The sequence below is a fragment of the Apodemus sylvaticus genome, chromosome 3 (genome assembly GCF_947179515.1).
Source record: "Apodemus sylvaticus chromosome 3, mApoSyl1.1, whole genome shotgun sequence".
Lineage (NCBI taxonomy): Eukaryota > Metazoa > Chordata > Mammalia > Rodentia > Muridae > Apodemus > Apodemus sylvaticus.
Window position 1 is genome coordinate 123,507,136 of NC_067474.1, and position 23,652 is coordinate 123,530,787.

Sequence of the window (23,652 nt, forward strand, 5' to 3'; positions counted from 1 at the left end):
ACATTCCTCAATTTAAACCAGCTATGGTAGAACAGACTGTAAGTCTCAGATACCCGGGAGCTAAAGTGGAAGGACTGCTTTAGTCTACAGGTTTGAAACCACCATGATGACAGTATAAAACTATCAAAAACAAACAAACAAAACAAACAAACAAAAAAAACCAACAAAAAAACTTCAGGAAGCTTTGGGGTTAAGGATATAGCTCATTTAGAAGAGCACTTGCAAGCCGGGCGGTGGTGGTGCACACCTGTAATCCCAGCACTCTGGGAGGCAGAGGTAGGTGGATTTCTGAGTTCGAGGCCAGCCTGGTCTACAGAGTGAGTTCCAGGACAGCCAGGGCTACACAGAGAAACCCTGTCTCGAAAAAACCAAATCCAAAAAACAAAAACAAAAAAAGAAGAAGAAGAAGAAGAAGAAGAAGAAGAAGAAGAAGAAGAAGAAGAAGAAGAAGAAGAAGAAGAAGAAGAAGAAGAAGAAGAAGAAGAAGAAGATGATTTGCCTAGAACACAAAGGATCTGGGTTCAATCCCCAGCACTGCATAAATTGGGTATGGCGGTACATCACCATTATCCCACCTCTTGGTAAGCAGAGAGAACAGGATCAGAGGTTCAAGACTATTCTTGAATGTAAGGTCAGCCTAGGCTCCATAGATCCTGTCCTGAAAAGTTTTTTTCACTAAGCTTTAAAGACTCTGTATGCATCCAGGTCTTACAGAAAATGTGACCCACACAGCATTCAGCATTCAGACTGAATTTCTCTCTCAAGTAAGATGGCCCACAGGCAGGATCACTGGGACAACAAGATGAAAGGAGCTAGAGGTGCGGCCTCACCAGGAGTCTTCTACATAAATGGCAAGGCTCACCGGTCTCCCTGACAATGGGCATTCTACACACCATGCCCCAGTAGGTCTATGCCTGGGTCTCTCCTGTTACCTTGAAGAGTATAGGAAATATATGAGGGCCACGCACAAAGATTTGTCTATGGTATTATAAATGTTATGATGCCATATAATTACCATATTTTCCTAATAACTAAAAATTGTAAATAACTTTGAATATCTAAGAATAGGATATCTTTACTTGCAGCTAATAAGTTAGTAGTTTTCAATGCTAAAATACAGTATAATTGCCAAAAGCAGCAACTGAAGAAATGGCTTGTCTAGCATGTAAAAGGCTCCAGGTTCAATTCCCAGTACCTAACGAGGAGTAGGGTGTGAGAAATGGGTAGATGAGTCAAAGGCTACAAACTCTCCTCCTCCTCCTCTTCCTCTCCCTCGTCTTCTTCTTCCTCCTCTTCCTCTTTCCTCTTCTTCCTTCTTTCTCTCTTCCTCCTTCTTCCTTCTTCCTCCTCCTTCCTCCTCCTCCCCTGTTCCTCCTTTTTTCTTTTTTCCACTAGATAGAGTCTCACTATATAGCTCTGGCTGTCTAGGAACTCACTATGTAGTCCAGGCTGAACTTGAACTCAGAGATCTGCCTACCTCTGCCTCCTGATTGCTGAGATTAAAGGTATGTGCCTACTATGAAAAAGATTTTACTAACTGAGCCAAAAAACATGATTTTAATTTGTCTCCTGCTTTGATAATGTACAATGGCAAGGACAATTACAGTGAGCCAACACACCTTTGGGTTCTGTCCTGAGGGTTAACATTTGCTTATGTATTTGCTGCTAGGTTTACGTGCATAGGTCAGAGTGTTCTGTTTACTACATACCATACACATAGCCAACACAGGCCTGCTCCACTTCGGAGTAGGGGATCTGCGCATCTGCCAATGCCTTCTGGCCTGTGAAAATAAACAGAATTCATCAAAAATCACTTGGCATAGGTGGCTTCAGGAGAGTGGAAATTCCATTCAGAGTTCCTCGGGTTCCATTTGCTTCTTTATCGCGTGTTCAGTTCAAAGACAAAGTGGCCCCCAAATCAGGGTAGCTCTCCTCTTCTTCCTCTAAGCCATCACTTTTCCATATCTTCCTTCCCATCACAGGTGGAGATGGCCACGCCCATTTTATGTGGCATGGGGAAGCAACAGAATCTAAGGAACCCTACCACTGAGCTACATCCCAGTGCCTAACCAAAGCCTTTAAGCTCCGTTTCTGTCTGCTTGTTATCTGGGCTTCTTATTGCTGTGGTCATTGTTTTAGGCAGAATTGGGGCTGGCCTATAAATTACTGTGTACTGGCACTGAACTCATCGCAATCCTGCCTCAGCCTCCCAAATACTGGGATTACATGTGTGTGCCACCACACATAGCTCTTAAATTTCCTTAATAGCAACATCCTAGTCTCTTTTGTCTCCACATCCCCACACATCTAGGGGAGCAAAATGGGAAAGAATGTCCTTGCTGGAGACAGTTGGGGAGTGGGGGACATTACTGGCATACTCCTTTAATCTGAGAACTTGGGAAGCAGAGGGAGGTACATCTCTGGGAGGTCAAGGTCAACCTGGTCTACATAGTGGGTTCCAGGGCAGACAGAGCATCAATAATAGAGACCCTGTTTCAAAAACCAAAAACAAAGGCAAAACAAAAATTGATGTGCCCTTTCATAAAGCTAGGACCAGCTGGCCAACCTGTCTGTGGAACAAGAAATGGCGCTTTGGAAACAAGGGCATAACTCGTATTTACCAGGCCCTAGATTTGATCACAGTGACCAGTGAGCTAGGTACGGCTGTATATTCCTGTAATCATAATACCCAAGGAAGTGAAGGCAAGACAATCAAAAGTTTAGGGACATCCACAGCTATACAGTAAATTTAAGGCCAAATTAAGATACATAAAACAGCCGGGCGGTGGTGGCACATGCCTTTAATCCCAGCACTTGGGAGGCAGAAGCAGGCAGATTTCTGAGTTCGAGGCCAGCCTGGTCTACAGAGTGAGTTCCAGGACAGCCTGGGCTACACATAGAAACCCTGTTGCAAAAAAGCAAAATCAAGGGCTGGAGAGATGGCTCAGTGGTTGAGAGCACTGTCCTTCCCGAGGTCCTGAGTTCAATTCTCAGCAACCACCTGGTGGCTCACAGCCATGTATAATGAGATCAGATGCCCTCTTGCCTTGTGTCTGAAGACAGAAATAAAAAAAAAAAAAATCAAACAGGGCGATGGTGGCACACACCTGTAATCCCAGCATTCTGGGAGGCAGAGGCAGGTGGATTTCTGAGTTCGAGGCCAGCCTGGTCTACAGAGTGAGTTCCAGGACAGCCAGGGCTATACAGAGAAACCTGTCTCGAAAAAATCAAATCCAAAACACTATAAAAAAAATCAAAATCAAAATCAAAAGAAAGGGAAAAAAAGGAAGAAAAGAACCAGAGAAAAGAGAAAGCTGGACAGCCAAATGGATTTCATATTACTAGCTAGTCTGCATGGCTAATTCAAACTTCATAACTTCCTCTCAACATTACAGGCTTACATTCAAAATATTATATTCACGTGTTACTAAAGAAATTGTAGTTTTTCTTCTTTGTGTTTGTTGATATTTGGGGCTGGGATCGCATATGGACAAATCTGGTCTTGATCTCCTGATGTTCCTGCCTCCACCTCCTAAGTACTGAAATTATGCACTTCCATAGCTAGTAAACTTTTTAATTAAATAAAATAAATAATTCAAAAATACACAATGACTGGATGTGGTGATGCACGCCTTTAATCCCAGCACTCACAAGGCACGGGCAGGCAGATCTCTGTGAATTCAAGACCAGCCTGGTCTACACAGCAAGTTCCAGGACAGCCAGGGCTGTGGGGTTTGAGACTCATAAACACAACAAACAAAAACAAAAAAGAGGAGGAGGAACAAGAAGAGGAGGGAGAGAAGAAGAGGAGGAGGAGGAGGAAGAGGAGGAGGAGGAGGAGGAGGAGGAGGAAGAGGAAAAGGAAGAGGAAGAAAACTAACACCAGAAAACAGATGAACACATCTTCCATTTCAGAGAAAGGCAGAAAGCATTATCAAAAGAGTGCTAGAGTGCTGCTATCGGGCTGGAGAGATGGCTCAGTGGTTAAGAGCACTGACTGTTCTTCTAAAGGTCCTGAATTCAATTCCCCGCAACCACATGGTGGCTCACAACCATCTGTAATGAGATCTGATGCCCTTTTCTGGTGTGTCTGAAGACAGCTACAGTGTACTCACATACATTAAATATATATATATGTATATATATACATATATATTTAAAAAGAGTGCTATCAATACAGAAAACAAATATTAAAGATATTAAATGTTATCTGTCTCAGAACCAATAGCAGCTAATCAAATTCCTTCTGGAGGCTGGAATGCTAAGCTGTCCTGAATCACTGTATAACACTTGGATACTGGGTTACATAATGAGTGGACGCAACATCTACATTTTGCACTGGGTACACAGGGTCGTCGTGGAAATAAGCACAGCCATCCAAGGACTAGCCACAGACACTCCTCTGGGAGTGCCAATCCCTAAGCCAGCCTTCTCAAGGAATGCAGGAGCTCCTAAGGTCTCCAAATAGAGATGTGGGTGTTTTCAGTGGTCTTCCAGATCAACCAAAGCTTACAATGTCTCCCAGTCACTCTTCTTTCCTTTCCTACCATTTCTTGAGTTATTATTTATTTAGTTATTTTAAGCGTGCAAAGAGTTCAAGTTTGTCTCTTTTTTGAGAAAAAGAAAGCAATGTAGATCTCTGTGCTGGAACTCAGGCATATGAAAAATACTCAGTGCTTCTAAAACAAGGAGGCATGCATGCCCTGATCCCCTGCCTTTGAGTCCCAGCTCACAGGTATTATTCACCCAAGTCTTTTCAGTACTAGCTCACACTAGAATAAACAATAACAAGGGATATCATCTCATGTAGTAGTGCCTCAGCCTAGTGAGAGAAAAAAATTCTCTACATTGGTTCAGCAAAATGGAGAGAAGTGTCAGGCGATGGTTGCGCATGCCTTTAATCCCAGCACTCAGGGGGCAAAAGCAGGCAGATCTCTGAGTTTGAGGCTAGACTAGTCTTCATTGAAGTTCCAGGATAGCCAGAACTATACAGAGAAGCTCTTTCTCAGAGAGAGAGAGAGAGAGAGAGAGAGAGAGAGAGAGAGAGAGAGAGAGAGAGAAAGAGGATTGAGGGAGGGAGAGAGAGGGACGGAGGGAGGGAGAGACGGAGGGAGGGAGGGAAGCAGGGAGAGAGAATATAAAAGGAGAAGAAAAGCATCATTCAAGTTTTCAGTGACATTTTGAATGTGAGTGCCCTTTTTCACTTACACAGTTATAAGGACAGGGAACACACTAGAATTAAGCTATCCACTTCATGGCTGTCTTACTTAGGGTTTGCTGCTATGAACAGACACTATGACCAAGGCAACTCTTTTATTTTTTTTTTAAGATTTATTTGTTTATTTTATTTATGTGAATACACTGTAGCTGTCTTCAGACACACCAGAAGAGGGCATTGGATCCCATTACAGATGGTTGTGAGCCACCAGTGGTTGCTGGGAATTGAACTCAGATCTCTGGAAGAGCAGTCAGTGCTCTTAACCGCTGAGCATCTCTCCAGCACCCCAAAGCAACTCTTATAAGGATAACATTTACTTGGGACTGACATGCAGGTTCAAAGGTTTAGTACAATATCATCAAGGCAGAAACATGGCAACATCCAGGGAGATAGGAGGAGGCAGGAGGAGCTGAGAGTTCTACATCTTCATCTGAAGGCTGCTAGCAGAATACTGGCTTCCAGGCAGCTAGGATGAGGGTCTTAAAGCCCACACCCACAGGACACACCTACTCTAACAGGGTCATACTTTCTAACAGTGCCATTCCCTAGGCTGAGAATATACAAAGCATCACGATGGTTATGGTGCTTTGGATGAGAATGAATTTGAATGTTTGGTTCCAGTTGGTGGACTGTTTAGGAAGGATCTGGAGATATGGTGATGTCTGAGGCAGTGTCACTAGGGGTGGGCTTTGAGGTTTTGAGCGTTAGTTCTCTCCCTGCCTGCTGTCTGTGCCTGCCCATCTGTGGTCATGCTCCCACTCCCCAGGTGACTCACCCTCACACTGTAAGCAAGTCCCCAATCAAATGTTTTCTTTTATAAATTGCCTTGGTCATGGTGTCTCTTCATTATGATAGAACAGTAACCAAGACAATGACCCTTCTTTTCTTTCCCTGACCACATTTATCATCTGTCCTGGGTGCCTTCTGTAAAATATTCTGATCGGACTGGTGAGATGGCTCAGCAGTTAAGAGCACTGACTGCTCTTCCAAAGGTCCTGAGTTCAAATCCCAGCAACCACATGGTGGCTCACAACCATCCGTAATGAGATCTGAGATCCGACGCCAGCTTTTCTGGTATGTCTGAAGACAGCTACAGTGTACTTACATATAATAAATAAATAAATCTTAAAAAATAAATAAGTAAAAAATAAAAATTTGAAAAAAACATTCTGACCAAAAGCAACTTAGGGAAAGAAGGGTTTTATTTATCAGGGTAGGGACTCAAAGGCAGGAACCATGGTGGACCATTGCTGGAGTTCTTTCTCTCCTGTTTACAGGTTCATGCTTAACCATCTTTTTTACACAACCCAGGACTACTTGCCCAAGGAATGGTGTCACTCAGAGTGGGCTGGGCATCCATTAATAGTTGATCCCCCAGGACATGCCCACAGACCAATCTGACCTGGACAATCCTCAATTGAGACTCCTTTTTCAGGTGACTCCAGGCAGTGTCAAGTTGACAGCTAAAGCTGAGTAGGATGCTATCCCAACACACAGCGTAATAACCCATGAAAGGCGGTGATGCTGTCTGCTCTAGCTGGACAGCTGAAGACTGCCTGCGTCTTTTCCTTCTCTTTCCACTACACCATGGACAAGCCCCAAGGGAGTTCTTCTCCACAACTGTTCCTTCTGTGCTTGCAAGGCCGCTCCACTCACGGAATAAGCACAAACCACACAATAAGCTATTGGGTGTCCAAAATTAGGACTTTTTTTCTATTACCTGCTTCCTTTGCCATCTCAGGATAATCTCTTGAATTTTCACCTCCAGGCTTCATGAACTAGAACACAGAAGAGGATGATAAGTGAAATAGGCATTGAGGGTTCTGTTTGTTTTTTACACAGTATCACAAAAATGTATTCAGTTATTCATTCAAATGAAAACACTGTACTGAGCTAAGGATATGAGTAAAGTCAAGAAACTGGTCATGGTGGCAAAGGCCTGTAACCCAGCAAGAAGTTTGCTACACACCAAGTTCTGGGTCAGCCTGGGATATATGACACCATCCTAAAACAAAGGGGGGGAGGTACAATAAGTGAAATGCTTCCTATACAAATCTGACATCCTAGGAACCTCAGAGCCTACTATGGAAGGAGAGAGTTGAGTTCCAAAGTTGTTCTCTGACACAGAATACATGCATCATAGGTTCCCACTCCCCTCTCTCTCCCACCTCTCTCTCTCTCTCTCTCTCTCTCCTGAGCATCTGTCATGTTCCTTTACTCTGAACATAAAAACCTGAAGTCCTTACCCTTAGAGAGCTTTCAATCTAATCTAAAATATGCAGTAACACTAACTTAAGTATAGAGAGATTTGGAAACGACATCTACCATTTTAAGACAAAATAAGAAAGGCTTCCCAGGGATCCATCTTTTCTTCCACTTACTTATTTTGTGTGCACAGCTGGAGGACACCTTGGAAGAAATGGCTCTGTCCTCCAGCACACACACAAACCCTGGGGGTCAGACTCGGGTCGTCAGGTGCGGTGGCTAAGCACCCACTGGGTCGCCCCACAGGCCCCACATTTCTGTTATTCCTGTTGATAGTTGGTTTAACAAGAAACAGATTCATATCAGAATCTGTTATTCCCATCTGCAGTTTAATTTTAGTTTTACATTGTTTTGGTTTAAGTCTATGCAATAAATCTATGAAATAAATCTACATGACACAGACATGCAATTAGAAAGATATTTAAATATTCTTTTCACTTTCTTAAAAAAAATGTTCACATCGGGCCGGAGCAAGAGAGCGAGCAGGGCCAGAGCAAGGGAGGTCGTAGCGAGAAGAAAAAAAGAATGTTCATGTCTGTGTGTACGGTACAGGGCTTGCGCCCCTCTGATCCCACTGCTCAGGGGGTAGAGAAGAGGAGGCAGATTTCTGTGAGTTCTAGGCCAGCATAGCAAGTTTCAGGCTAGCCAAGGCTACACAGTGAAGCCCTGTCTCAAAAACAAAAAAGACAACCAAATAAAAAACAAGAACACAGGGCCTTGGTGTGTGGAGATTCTGACACTGAGCAGAAAACACACACACACACACACACACACACAAATACAAAAAAAAAAAAAACCCAGCAATACTAAGTAGCACTTAACAAGTAGAAAGATTGGGGGGGAGGCGGGGGGGGGGGGGGGGAGGGGGGTTGTTTTTGTTTTTGTTTTTTGGGTTTTTTTTTTTTCCGAGACAGGGTTTCTCTGTGTAGCCCTGGCTGTCCTGGAACTCACTCTGTAGACCAGGCTGGCCTCAAACTCAGAAATCCACCTGCCTCTGCTTCCCAAGTGCTGGGATTACAGGCGTGTGCCACCACCGCCCAGCTAAGTAGAAAGAATTTTAAGATCAGTTGTAATGTGGGATCTGAAACCACACCAACGAACCCTTCATAAAGAACTGAAGAGTCACTCCTGTTACATAGCAAGCTGGAGGCCAACCTAGACTAACCAGATCCTATCTCAAAGTAAAACAAAATTTAAAAATTAGTAATTCAGAGGGATTGGGGGGGGGAAACATTTGTGATGAAAATAATTAATTAAAAAAATTAATTAGTAATTCTAGCCAGGCGTGGTGGTACATACTTTAAGCCCAGAACTCAGGAGCAGAGGCAGGCAGATCTCTGTGAGTTCAAGGCTAGCCTGGTCTACATAATCAGTTCTAGGACAGCCAGGGCTATATGGAGAGACTCTGTCTCAAAAAAAAAAATAGTAATTCAAAGTTATATATCTCTTCCAAATTTTAATAAAAAATTCTCAACCTCACCTTTCTTAATGTCAGTGCTTACCTTATTAATGATGCTTTCTTAATGTGGTGAGATCCCACCTAGATACAAGATGCTTAGGAACTTGAATTTTATCATTGATAATAACTACAGCTAAATGATAGTTTCCCGTTATTTGCCTGTTTTGAAGAAGATGGACAGGTTCACCAATATCCTACAAATATTTGCTTTTAAGATATAAACACGGACTGGAGAGATGGCTCAGCAGTTAAAAGCACTGAATGCTCTTCTGAAGGTCCTGAGTTCAATTCCCAACAACCACATGGTGGCTCACAACCATCTGTAATGAGATCTGACACCCTCTTCTGGAGTGTCTGAAGACAGTTACAGTGTACTTACATATAATAATAAATAAATCTTTAAAAAAAAAAGAAAGAAAAGATATAAACACGTGTACTTAGATGCAGGTAATAGGGCTTTGACCTATTACAACTATTATCATGTTTAAAGGTCAAATGCTGGGGCTGGGGAAGTGGCTTAGCTGGAAAACTCCTTGCCTTGCGTAAGGCCCACTGTGGTCATCTATTAATGACTACAGCCCTGGGGTGACAGATCACAGGAGCTCACCGGCTAGCCACCTACCACCTTGGGGAGTCAGGGATGAGAGAGGGAGGGAGGGGGAGAGAGAGAGAGAGAGAGAGAGAGAGAGAGAGAGAGAGAGAGAGAGAGAGAGAGAGAGAATGACAAAACAAGGTAGACAAGGTGCACATGTGCACATACACAAAGTTCAACTGTCCTAGGCACGCTGGCACCTGACTCTTGACATAACCCAGAGGGGCTCTGGTTTCCTCACAATTAATTACGACAAAATCCACCAGACTTATCTTGATCACTCCTTACCTCACCTAGATTTTGTAATTTCTCCAAACAACCGGTTCTCTACACAGAAGAAATTTCAGGGGTTAAGGGCCTGGGAGCCTGGGGGTCTAACTCAGTCGGTAGAGTATCTAACACACAGGAAGCCTCAGGTTCCATCTCCAGGACCACAGAATAGGACATGATAGCACATGTCTGAAATCTGGGTATTCAGGAGGGTTACAAGATCAAAGTCATCGACAGCTACACAGGGGCTTTGAGGCCTGAAAGGGATTAAGTGAGAGCCACTCTCTGGAAAAAATAAAGATATTTCAGGACCTAGGATTTAGCATCCAGAACACCACTGATTTGGTTACTGTTTCTAGGCTTCTTCCTGTGGCAGTGCTAGGAATACTTTTAACAGATGAAAAATTTCATATATTCACATTACTACTTCCCACTCAACTTCAGTATTTCTTCGCTGTTGGTCTGCTTGTCTGTTGGATTTTTGAGACGGGGCCTCTCATGTGCTCAGGCTGGATTCAAACTTCCTCTCTTCAAAGCTTAGGACCCTACCTCAGCATTTTCCTGGCATGCTTAAGGAACTGGGTTAGATCCTCAAGACCAACAACAGATTTAAAAATAATAAAAAGTTTCAACCGGGCTGGCAAGATAGTTTAGCAGGTACCGGTGCTTGTCACAAAAGCCTGGTGACCTGGATTCCTCACAACCCACAACAAGATGGAAGGACAAATCAACTCCACAAAGTTGTCTTCTGAGCTCAGCATGCTCACCACTGCATGTACACACACACACACACACACACACACACACACACACACACACACACACGTATGCACACACCTCATACACACAGTAACATTATGTAAGGTTTCTAAGTATGACCAAAGCTCATCACCTACTAAGTTTCACCACAAGACAATATCATATCAAGCTGACTTTCTCCTTCAATCATTTCAAATAATCCCCCAGCCTCTGCCAGGAAGGGAGTGTGTGTTTGGGTGTGTCTTCTAAGAACAAAGCTAGGCAGCACCACGTGGAGAATTTCAACGAAGTCCCTTCTTCTTGTGGTGGTTGGATTTTGTTTGGTTTTGAGATGATTCTGCCACCACCTGAGTGCTAGGATGCCACCAAACCTGGCTTCTATCTGCTTTTAGTATTTTCTGGCATCTCTCCTACAGATTCTGCCCCAACGTGCATTGTTCCTCACTGTTTTAATGATATTTGGGAAAAAACAAAACAAAACAAGAGATAAATTCATTTTTCCAGTCGACCATGCTTAACTAAAAATGCCAAACTGTCCTTTTTTTCTCTTTCTTCTTTTTTGTTTGTTTATGTGGGTTTTTAAAAATCTGTCTTTAATGCCAGCACTCAGGAGGCAGAGGCTGACAGATCTCTGTGCGTTCAAGGCCAGCTTGGTTTACAAAGTGAGTTCCAAGACAACCCAGGCTACACTAGGAAACCCTGTCTCAAAAACAAAAACAAAAACAAAAAACCAATAATAAATAAATAAATAAATAAATAAATTTTATTTATAAAAATTATATATAACAGCAATGTTATATTTATAAAATAAACATATCTTCATGTACGTGTGTGTGTGTGTGTGTGTGTGTATGTGTAAGGGGCACATTCAGGCTGCAAGACACATGGGAAGGCAGAGGACGGAAAAGAGTGAGCAAACTCACACTAGGTGAGGACCAGGGGCCGAACTCAGGCTGCCATGCCTGACGGGATGCTCTTTCACCCACTGGTCACCTTGCCGGCCCTTGTTCTTTGGTTAAGATAAGATCTTAGCTAGATGGGCTCTGAACTCTCTATGTAAACCTAAGGACAGCCTTGAACTTGTGATTCCCTTGTCTCCACCCTCTGAATGCTGAACCAGTGGTTGTACATCGTCATGCCTGGTTTATGAAGACTGGAGATGGGAACCCGGGGCTTCATGCATGTTGGCAAGCAGTGAGTCACATCCCCTGCCCAATCTTGCTTTTATTCATTTTTGTCACAATCACTCTCACATACAACACATAGCACATGCACTGCATATATGCTTAAATGATGAAACCATCTTAATTCCTTTCCTCTTCCCTAAGGAATATTAAGGTCCCCTTCACCTCTACCTACCAACCAGAAAAAAAATTAAACATTTTTTCCAGAAACTATACTTTTTCTATACAGCTCATATAAGCAGACATTAAACAATCAATGGAAGGTGTTTTAAAATGGAACAACATACTAGCAGGGCATGGGGCAGGGGAGACACCTATAGGTTCAGCATGGGGTAAGTTGAGAGGCTGAATCAGAAGTTTAAAGCCAGCCAGTATATAAGATACTGTTTTGTTTTATTTTTTAAAAAAAGAAATCTAGAGAATACTTTGGAAAGTTTTACTGCCCACCTACTTTATGAGTCGCTCCCCCTCTGAGAAACAGTGGGTGCTCTTTAAGTTTTAGAACATATTAGTCAACTTTTCTATTTACATGTTTTGAATGAATTATCCACTTTTACCTGTTACTAAGATAATATAAAATTTTGGGCTTTTTTTTTTTTACAGTAAAAAAAAGATTCTTCCCAGTAACTCTTTCACAAGTACATCCATCTAATATCAATCAACTAACATTCACTGTCATTCGGCACAAGTGATTATCACTGTGGGTGATACAGCAGTAATAATTGTGGTACCTACCCTGTAGCAACACATTAGGAGAATATAGTCATCTAAACAAAGAATTCCAACGCATTAAAGTAAACTAGAGCTTAGTTCAAGGCTCTGTAAGAAAGCCAAGATAATCAAGGGTTTTCTGGATGGTAAGATCTAAACTGTCCCTTTAAGAGCCCAAAGATGCTAACCCGGGAAAGTCAACTGGGGCAATTAGTGCCACTAGATGCAAAACTGCAGAAGATTAAGAGAGAGCTACAGGTAACCTGGCATTGCTAGAGCACAGAGCCGAGTCAGGGTATTGGGAGTTTCTGGTTGCCTTAGACCCAGAGAAACAGCAATATGGTCAGAGGATCAAAGGAACCTGTACTATCGATTAGCTTCGAACTAGAAGCCCACAGCCACACCTGCTGCTATCTCAGAAAAGTACTTAAAGCCACTACAGAGCTGGTGGCATTCACGATCTTTTCTTTCTTTCAGCCTGGCCTCTGTCCAAGCTCCAAATGTTTTTTGTTTGTGTATGTTTGTCGGTTTGGTTTGTTTTGTTTTGTGAAACAAGGTCTTGCTACATAGTCCTCTATGACTCCACAAACTCATAGCAATTCTCCTAGCCGCGTCTCCTAATGCTCACACTGGACATGCGAGCCACCCGGCCGGCCTAGCTCAGGGTTTAGAATCTAAGGAAGTGTGAAATTTGTGCTGTGTTGGGGGCTCCTTCACAGACTAAACAGCTAGAATAGGCAAACAGGAAGGCGAAGAAAAACCGGCTGAGAGAACAAGCCCAAGGCACTGCGACCCTAGTGACAGCATCAGACACCCTGAGTCGCTTCTCTGGAGGGAAGGGACAGCAGCGCAGATGTGACCGTCCCCGGGCGGCCGCGCTTCCCTGTCGCCTCGGACTGCCGGGAATCACAGAGGCAGATTTCTCCCGGCTCACAGCTCTGTTTACCTTGGTCATGCCAACGCCGATTACGAACACCCGGCGCAGGCGCGGAGACTTCAAAGTGACGGAAGGCATGGCTCCGGCAGCGAACGAGGTCTCCCACCGAATGAGTCCCTGCTGAACTAAAGCCGGTTCGGGTCGGGTTATCCCTACCCCAAGCGTCGGGGGCGGGGCCGCGGCGTCGGGGGCGGGGCCGAGTTAAGGGAACCTCACTGGCAGTGTAAAGCATCTAAGCATGCGCAGCGATCCTTGGGCCAAGTCCTTCATGGGACCTTTCGACCTACTGTGTTAGATTCAGGCAAAGTTTCTCAAGGAGACCTCAGTTTCTGTGCTTCCTCTCTTTACAGTAAGAGAAGGAAAGCCTGAAATGGAAGCTCTGGCCTCAGAGGAAACTCAGAAGCCTGTGGAGATTCTTTAGAGTGTTAGAAACATTCTGTATCTGTGAGAGTAGTGACAACATTCAGTATATGAGCTAAAGTACAGCGTACAGTAATAAAGTCAGAATTCTACATGTGCATAAGATGTTTTTAAAAATTAAGTCAGAGCAGGGCTTAGTGGTTCATGCCTTTAATATCTCCACTGGAGAGGCAGAGGCAGGCAGATCTCTGCCAAAAATGGAGCAAAGACCAAATGCATCAAAGACCTGGTCCATAGTTCCAGAAACCAGTAAAGTCCCTAAAGGTGCTAACCTTACATTTTGGCTTCCGTAGTTCTGTTTATTCTTGCTAACTGAAGTGTGCCAACCAGGATGTGGGTTTTGTGCATAAATGACAAAGGATCAGGGCTGCATGTTTGGGCAAGTATCCTCTGCAGCCAGTAGCCAGCAATACGAACTTTCTTTTCAGCTTTAAGAGTGTCTGTGTGTTGTTCTCTGGTGGACATACCTCAAAACAATTTGAGTCCAGCATGGTCCAGGCTGCAAAGTGAGTCTCCAAAAAAAAAGTTGGTGGTGTGTGTGTGTGTGTGTGTGTGTGTGTGTGAATGTGTGTGTGTAGCCCTAACTGTCCTAGAACTTGCTCTGTAAACAAGCCTGGCCTCAAATTTACAGAGATCCAGCTACCCCTGTCTCCCAAGTGCTGGAATTAAAGACATAGGCCATTACTGCCCAGTAATTATGTATATTTTTTGTAGCAGCCATAGCATAGTCAATCATAGTCCAATTGTTCAGACCAAAAAGCACCTGCTTGTTTGTCACAATTTCTTCACTTCCCTTCCGTTCTATCTGTGAATGTCATCCGTGTTGGATAGCTGAGCTCCCCGAGCCTCTTTTGATTATGAATAATGCTTGGCTTAGGAATGATTCCGTATGTGGTAGAGCAAACCTTTGATCCTAACACTTGGGAAAGCAGAGGCAGGTGGATATCTATGAGTTTAAGGTCAGCCTGGTTTACATTACATAGCCAATTCCAGGACAGCCAGAGCTATGAAGAGAGAGTCCCTGTCAAGAAAGAAAGAAAGAAAGAAAGAAAGAAAGAAAGAAAGAAAGAAAGAGAGAGAGAGAGAGAGAGAGAGAAGAAGAAGAAGAGGAAGAAGAAGAAGAAGAAGAAGAAGAAGAAGAAGAAGAAGAAGAAGAAGAAGAAGAAGAAGGGAAGGAAGGAAGGAAGGAAGGAAGGAAGGAAGGAAGAGGAAGGAAGGAATCAGATACATCTCTCAACTTAGCTGATTGGAAGTTCTTTCAATCTGCAGATTGTTATTTGAAGAGTCTGTACTCGTCAGCTAGCCTACTCACGTTTGTTTGTAACTCTACAATCAACACTTGAGGTGGTGAACAGCTTGCTTCCCAAAGCCGCCCTCTCTGCTGTGGAGGACTAGGACACAATCTACTGTCTTAATCTGGTTCTCACACTGTCCACCCATGATTTCCAAGGACTTACTTGGTCCTTTCTAGTATCTCCCCCTTTTTGCAGTTTTGCCTACTTGTGCTTTTGTTGAAGGTTTTGCTGTTGTACACACATAGCACTGGCATCTGTTCTAGTGTCCCCAGAGGCAAGAAGGCTTGTTGACAAACCTAGTGAGAAGAGCACTGTTGGCCTTGCTTCTTCATTATTAGCAAATCCATAGTGCAGCGGTGGTGGCGCACGCCTGTAATCCCATTACTCTGGGAAGCAGAGGCAGGCAGATTTCTGAGTTTGAGGCCAGCCTGGTCTACAGAGTGAGTTCCAGGACAGCCAGGGCTACACAGAGAAACCCTGTCTCGAAAAAATAAAAAATAAAAAATAAAAAATAAAAAAAAAAACCAAAAAAATCCATAAACGATAATTTTATACACAAAACAAGGAATATCTTGTGCTGCTTGCTTGGCATAATTGTGACACTCTCAGAAAGCAAATCCTGTGTTCTTCTAGAATCAGTGATTCATTGATCTGGTGCTCCAATTGACTCCGTACAGTTGCTATGGGGCAGGCTGGCTGTTGCAATAGGTATTTGGGAAGTTGAACTAAGACAATAAATAGCTTGAGCTCAAGGATTGAGACCAACCTACACAGCGCAGAATAAAGAAGGGGAGGGGATTTGACTGTATGGATTGTGTATACAATTTCTGAAGTCTTTGTGTGTGTGTGTGTGTGTGTATGTGTGTGTATGTGTGACAGAGGTGTAGCATTGGCCATCCTGGAACTGACCACGCTGCCCTTGAACCCTTAGAGATCCACCTTTCTCTGCCTCCCAAGTGCTAGGATTAAAGGCATTTGCCACCACCCCCAGCTCTGAGGTTCTTCCTAACTCTCAGAACCTATAATAAGAACCCCTCACAAATCTCCATGGCAGAAAGCACCATTTAGCCAGAAGAACACTCTCTCTAAGACACATCTTATAATTGTTTTTCGACTGCTAGAAGCGTGGGCATTTGGAGCTGGAGAGAAAGCTCCAGTGGCTAAGAGTACCCGCTACTCTTCTTACAGAGGCCCTGGGTTTCATTTCAAGCACCCACATTGGACACTCACAGCTGGGAGTCCAGTTCTATCTGGAAGTCTGGTTCTATTGTATCTGATGCCCTCTTCTGGCCTCCATGGAAACTAGGCACACATGTGGCATACATATATACATACATGCAGCCAAAACACTCACACACGTAAAATAAAATAATCTTTAAGGGTGGGTATTCATAAATTCCGTTTGGTTCCCAGAGGGGGATAGCTGAGATACAAGCAGGGAAACTGAGGTACAGTAGAGAGCATCCAGAAGGAAGCAGAGAGGGACCGCTGTAAGGAAACATCAAAGAAGAACCTTTCGGTTTTAATGCTGATCACCAAGCAGACCTGGTAAGGACAGAACCCATGGTCTTCATGGGCTCCATGCACGCCTCACGGTCTGCCTGAGGTAAGAAACCTCTGGAGTCTGATACCGGCCCAGTTTATTTTAGACATATTTAAGTACAATATAATTTTGGAAAAATGTTTCCAGGTAATGATTATTTCAGTCTCATATGCACAGTAAAGCTTAATATGTAACTACATCAAAAACTGTTGCAGGCCGGGTGGTGGTGGCGCATGCCTGTAATCTCAGCACTCTGGGAGGCAGAGGCAGGTAGATTTCTGAGTTCGAGGCCAGCCTAGTCTACAGAGTGAGTTCCAGGACAGCCAGGACTACACAGAGAAACCCTGTCTCGACAAAAAACAAATCCAAAAACCCCAAAAAAAAAAACCCAAAAAAACAAAAAAACAAAACAAAAAACAAACAAACAAAAAAAAACTGTTGCAAAATACATGTGAACTCTACTGTGAAGATGGGGTTTTATAGCTCAATGGTCTAAGATCTGATGTGGCACCTGGCTAATAAAAGGTCACTAGAAGCCGGGCAGTAGTGGTGCACGCCTGTAATCCCAGCACTTAGGAGGCAGAGGCAGGCAGATTTCTGAGTTCGAGGCCAGTCTGGTCTACAGAGTGAGTTCCAGGACAGCCAGGGCTATACAGAGAAACCCTGTCTCAAAAAAACCAAAAAAAAAAAAAAAAAAAAGTTAAAAGGTCACTAGGGTATACAATACAAGAGACATGACATCTCCCCTAAAGATGGATTCTATTGGCTGAGAAACAAAACTAAAGAGAAAGGTTTAGGGAGGGAAAACTTTGGAGAAATGGTCTGGGAGGTCTGGGGGGTCTGGGTGAGGCCTGGCTCTACAGTTAGCAAAGGTCACCAGAAAATTGACAATATCTACTCCTAGCCTTTGACCTGGAAAACAGGTATTCATTTCCTTCATTGAGGAGAATGTTCTGTATTCCCTAATGCTTGTCTGTGAGCACCCCTGCCTTCTGCACACTGCTTCTGGTGGAAAGCCAAGTTCAAACTGAGATTGGCTGCCCTCCAGAATACTGTAAGAAAAGGCTTGCAGGAGGCAGGAGAATGGAACACCGAAGCCATAGTTCAAAGATCATTTTCATTATTTCCAAAGGCCTACTGGAGATTCATGCACATCTTACTAATATCAATAAATATGCAATCTTAAAAATCAGCATAAAGGGGACTGGAGAGGTGGCTCAGTGGTTAAGAGCACTGGCTGTTCTTACAGAGGTCCTGAATTCAATTCCCAGCAACCACATCGTGGCTCACAACCATCTGTAATAGGATCTGATGCCTTCTTCTGGCATGGAGGATTGTACATGCAGCTGGAACACTCAGATACATAAAATAAATAAATCTTTCTGAAAGTTAATCAAGCCAGGAAGTGGTGGCACGTGCCTTTAATCCCAGCACTTGGGAGGCAGAGGCAGGTGGATTTCAGAGTTGAAGGCCAGCCTACTCTACAGAGTGAGTTCCAGGACAGACAGAGCTACACAGAGAAACCCTGCCTCAAAAAAAGAAAGAAAGAAAGAGAGAGAGAGAGAGAGAGAGAGAGAGAGAGAGAGAGAGAGAGAGAGAAAAGAAAAATAATCAAAAAGGTCTGGAAAGACAGATCAGTGATTAGGAGCCTGTGCACATACACAGACCCATTTACAAACACACTGCCTTGGTTAGAATTTCTATTACTGTAATGAAAGACTATGACCAAAAAGCAAATTGGGGAGAAAAAGTTTATTTGGCTTACACTTCCATCTTGCTGTTCATTATTGGAATCAGAGCAGGAACCCATACAGGGCAGGAACTCAGAGGCAGGAGCTGATGCAGAGGCCATGGAGGGTGCTGCTTACTAGGTGGATCCTCATGGCTTGCTCAGCCTGCTTTCTTATAGAACTCAACACCACCACCCCAAGGATGGCACCACCCACAATGGGCTGGCGCTCTCCTATTAATCATTAATTAAGAAAGTGACCTGTTGGCCAGGCAGTGGTGGCCTTTAATCCCAGCACTTGGGAGGCAGAGGCAGGTGGATTTCTGAGTTTGAGGCAAGCCTGGTCTATAGAGAGTGTTCCAGAACAGCCAGGGCTACCCAGAGAAAACCTGCCTCAAAAATCAAAACAAACAAACAAAAAAAAAAAACCCAAAAAACAAAAGGCTTGACTTTTATGGAGGCATTTTCTTAACTGAGATTCCCTCCTTTCAAATAACTTTAGCTTATATCAAGCTGTCATAAAACTATCCATCACACACATAATTAAAATAATAAAAATAGCGTCTTTTTTAATATTAGCATAAGAGCTAGTAAGATGGCTCAGTGGATAAAGGTAAATACTGATAAAACTTGGCTACCTGAGTTTGATCCCCAGGACCCATATGGTGGAAAGAGAAAACCAGGCTAAAAGTTGTCTTCTGACTTACGTGTTCATCTTCATATCTTGTCTACACACACACACACCACAGACACACACACAGAGGGAGAGAGAGAGATTTGATTTGGTTGTTGGCTGTGTCTGATCCATAAATCACATTGCCATCTTTATTAGCCAATCAGACTTTCAAGAATGAAATACCCCTTTAGTTAAGTGTGTGTATCTGTGTCTCTCTGTGTGTGTAGGCAACAAGAGGTGAAACTGAGGGGTCAATTATTCTCGACCTTATTGTTTGGCACATTCTCTCACTGAATCGGAAGCTGAACTATTTGGGTAGACTGAGTGGCCTGCAAACCGCAGGGTTCTGCCTATCTCTGCCTCCCCGACACAGGATTATAGCGGAGCTCACCCAGTTTTTACATGAGTGCTGGGAACCAAACTCAGGTCCCCAGGCTTGCATGGCAAGCACTTTACCAACTGAGACAGCTCTCTGAGGCCCAACAGAGTTTCCTCCTCTTTCCCCTCTTCTTCCTTCTCCTCTTCCTCCTCCTCTTCAAGGCAGGGTTTCTCTGCATAGCCTTGGCTATCCTGGAACGGAGAGATCCACCTGCCTCCTGAGTGCTGGGATTAAAAGTGCACCACCATGCTGGGTTTCCAACGGAACTTCTTAGGAATTATTATGCAACAAATACTAGATGTTCACTAGATATTGATTTCAAAATAGGCATCCTTGAGGGTGGGGAGAAGGATAAGGAAATGGGTGATAACATGTGCTGAGAGGATTGGGAATGAACCGAGGTAGCGAACGACAATCTCAGATACTTAGAACTGATGGGTGAACAAAAACAAAGTCAAAATGATGAGCTATGCCTGTAATCCCACGCCCAGGAGGCAGGGGCAGGCAAAAACTGCAAGTTCAAGGACAACCTGATCTATGTAGCAAGCTCCAGGCAAGCCAGAGCTATAGGATGAGACCCTATGGACTGGAGAGATGGCTCAGTGGTTAAGAGCACTGACTGCTCTTCCAGAGGTCCTGAGTTCAATTCCTAGCAACCACATGGTGGCTCAGAACCATTTGTAATAGGGTATAATGCCCTTTCTGGTGCATCTGAAGACAGTGACAGTGGACATATATATAATAAATAATTATTAAAAAAAAAAGAATGAGACCCTTGTTCAAAAGCATAGAGCTGGAGAGACATCTCAGCCTTATGCATGACAATCTAAGTTCTATCTCTAGAACTACAATGTCAAAAATGAATTGCAAGGGTCAGGGTGTGGTGACACACACCTTTGGTCCCAGCACTGGGAGACAGAGACAGGTAGGTCTCTAAATTCAAGGCCAGCCTAGTCTACAGAGCAAGTTCCAGGATAGCCAGAACTATACAGGGAAAACCTGTCTTGAAAAACAAAACAAATAAATAAATAAACAAACAAAAAGATAGATAGATAGATAGATAGATAGACTGATAAATGACAGATAGATAGATAGATAGATAGATAGAATTGCAGAAAGTTAGGGAAAAGGAAGGATAGAGTCTACAGGGGAAGGAAGAGTTAAAGTTTGTCCACCAGTTCGAATCCTGATTCAAATAAACGAAAAAACAAAACAAAAAAACAAAACCAGGAGCCCATAAGAAGACTCAACAGACCAAGGTGCTTGCTGCCAAGCCAGACTACCTGAGTATGGTAAAAGAAGAAAGAAGTACCTCTCAGTACTTGCACGGCATACGCAAGCACACATACAAGTGCTCACATTCACATGTGTACACCACACACACACACACACACACACACACTGACACCCAAAGAATAAATAAATTAAAATGTAAAACTAATTTTTAAAACACCAAATAAATGAAGAGGTGAGAAGCAGCGCGTGGGGGCACACCGCCCGTAACCCAGCACTGGGAAAACAGAAGCAGGAAAGTTAGAGCTGGAGCCTGCGGTGGTGGCCTAGGCAGGAACACTCTGCACAAGGAAACAAAACTACCCCAGGTCATCGTTGTGCCTGGCAAATATAAGCGGCATTAACAGTGGTGACACCGCAGAGGATTCTGCCCAGCCAGACGCTACTTTGTAAGTAAAGGATTGAAGGTAAAAGGCATTGCTGACACAAAAAGCACAGCTTTTACCTCAAAGGGAACAAGAGAGAGTTCATTCTGGGGAGTAAAATGTAAATAGCCACTGTCCACAAGAACACAGTTTCAACTACCCCATTTCTGTGTCTTCCAACATGAAAGCAGTTTCACAGAGTTTTTAATAGTAAAAGAACAACGCAAACAATAAATCAAAGCAATTTTAAATGGCATCGGTGGGTACATCTGAAAAGCAGGTAGGCCTCAGATGTTATCTGACGGCCAGATGGAAAAAAATGGAGACATAACGCTCCTAGGTGTGTTTGAGGAGATGGCTTATTGCAGATAAGAGGGAGAGCACAGCCAGAGGCCTCCGGAAGGATCCAGATTGAAGGTGGCCAGCTGACTCAACTGGGCCACGAGAGAAGGGGGAAAGGGCGAGGGGGCGGAGTAGGGGAGGGATCTGGGGAAGGGCAAGTGGACCAAGAGAAACCCAGGAGCAGTGGAGCCAGCCCAGAGACCAAAAGTCCAGGACACTGCATGTCCAAATAGCTGAGTTATATAGGGATCAGATGCTGAGGGAAGAGAAACCCCTACCACAGAAGGGAGAGGGTTAGGTTATAGCACGGAATGAGAAGTGCTAGGAGAGGCAACAGTGTAAAAATATACCATTTAGACATGTAAAAGTAGCTTAGGAACCTCACTACACCCAAGGCTGCACCTGATAACCACAGCCCAACGACATGACTCAAGATAACCAAACGCAGTCCTAGAACCCCATGATGCCCACTGGACAGTGTATAAGCAGAGACCAAGAACAATGCACATTTGGAGAGACTCCACCTTGATCTGCCCAGAGACTGAGAGTCTCCCCCAAGATTCTGACCCTTGAATCAGAGACTTCTGTGAGAGACTGGACCTGACTTTCAGCTAAGGGGAGCAGGAGAGCAGCCTTGGGGAGATAGGCTGAGCACGCCTTAGCTCAGAATTTAGAGTGTGAACATTGTGTGATGACCCTCAGCATAATAAAATATAAGTTTTGTTATACTAACTGCACATATGTACCTTCTTGCTTGAGACAAACGGGCTAGCACCACTAGGAGAGCTGCCTGGTCTGCTTTGGTCAGTTAACAGACACTGTAGTCAGCCATTCGTCCCGGTGTCTTTGAGACCTAACATTATTGTCTTAGCCCTTTGGTGGAGAATAGTGTTTTATTAAGTCAATACATTCCAAAAGTTTGGTTATTTGTTTGTTTGCTTGTTTGTTTGTTTTTGTTTGCTTTAGTCCCAGGACTCAGGAGGCAGAGGTAGGAAGATCTCTGAGAGTTCAAGGCCAGCCTGGTACAGAGCTAGTTCTAGGACAGCCAGGTCTACACAGAGAAATCCTGTCTCGAAAAACCAATTAAAAAAAAAAGATTTTAGGTCTAACACAGTGGTGGGCGAGGAATAGTTAGTTCTTCATGACTGAGGATAGCCTCAGAGAAATTGTAATTAGATCCCAAATGTGTAACATTCCAACCCTTCCCCATATTCATTGAAGTTTTGATCACTGCACCAGCCTTTGCATACAAAGCTTCTTTTCGGGAACTTTCTTTCACAGTAGGAACTTGATCAAAGCCATGCTTGCTCACAGGTCTACAGAAGGAGATGGCTTCTGTGTTTTAGGCGTCAACACAAGCAATGCAGCTCTCACCGCAAAGAGAACAGAGATGGTTTATTCTAGACCCGAACTTGAGGGGGCCATGGCCCAGAAACACATGGTGCTAAATTAGCCCAGGTCCCATCTTCTTCATGGAATTGGCTTCACGATGTGTTACAGTAACAGACCACAAAGGCATAAGCTGCATGTTGGAAGCCTGGCTGAAGCTAGGGTTCCTCACAGGCCCTGAGGCGAGGGCAAAGGAACCTGTTCTGAGTCCTTGTCTTGGCAAGGTCTGGTCTGGAATTTAAGATTCCACTTCCTGGGAACGAGGCTTTTCCCTGAGGAGCCTGGACGTACCAGTCCCAGGCCACTGTGTGCTGGTCGCCGACACTCTTAGGGAATGCCGTGACCCACTGTGTGACATGGCTGGCTCACTTGGGCCCGCTGCTCCCCTGCAAACACTACAGATCTTGCACTTGTACACTTGCTCGCGCGACCCGCTTGTGTAAGGCCTCCTGGTCCCAAGCTTCCCTGTTCTTTTTATCCTCTCACTCCACAGTCTCCTTAGGCACAGACTCTGTTGCTAAAGGATGACCTGCTGGCCCAGGTCAATCAAAAAGGGTTTTAAAAACATTGTTGGCTACCTCAGAAAGGAAGTTACAGAAAGATGGGGCAATCTCGCCTACAGGTTTCAGACACAGCTTTTGGGTTGAGGGAAGACAGTGATTTGTTAATAGGTTCTGAAAGGTTTTGCTTCTCGTTCTTTTTTGGCCTTTGGGGGGGTGTTGGTTTTGTCTTGTTTTTTCATCCGGTTTACTTATTAATCACAGTTTGATTCCCACTAACTCAGTGCTTCATAACCACCCATAACTCTCGTTCCAGGGATCCTACC

At 43.9% G+C, this 23,652-nt stretch overlaps 1 protein-coding gene across 1 annotated transcript in view; it reads right to left on the reverse strand.

Moving 5' to 3' along the window:
- Positions 1 to 13,556, reverse strand: part of Scp2 (sterol carrier protein 2) — an 80,910-nt gene extending 67,354 nt beyond the window's left edge. The window contains exons 1-3 of the mRNA XM_052176964.1: positions 13,405 to 13,556; positions 6,939 to 6,996; positions 1,710 to 1,781 (exon numbers count right to left, since the gene is read on the reverse strand). Coding sequence (XP_052032924.1) covers positions 1,710 to 1,781; positions 6,939 to 6,996; positions 13,405 to 13,473 — 199 coding nt within the window. The 5' untranslated portion in view covers positions 13,474 to 13,556. The remainder of the gene's footprint in view (positions 1 to 1,709; positions 1,782 to 6,938; positions 6,997 to 13,404) is intronic.
- Between the last annotated feature and the right edge of the window lie 10,096 nt (positions 13,557 to 23,652).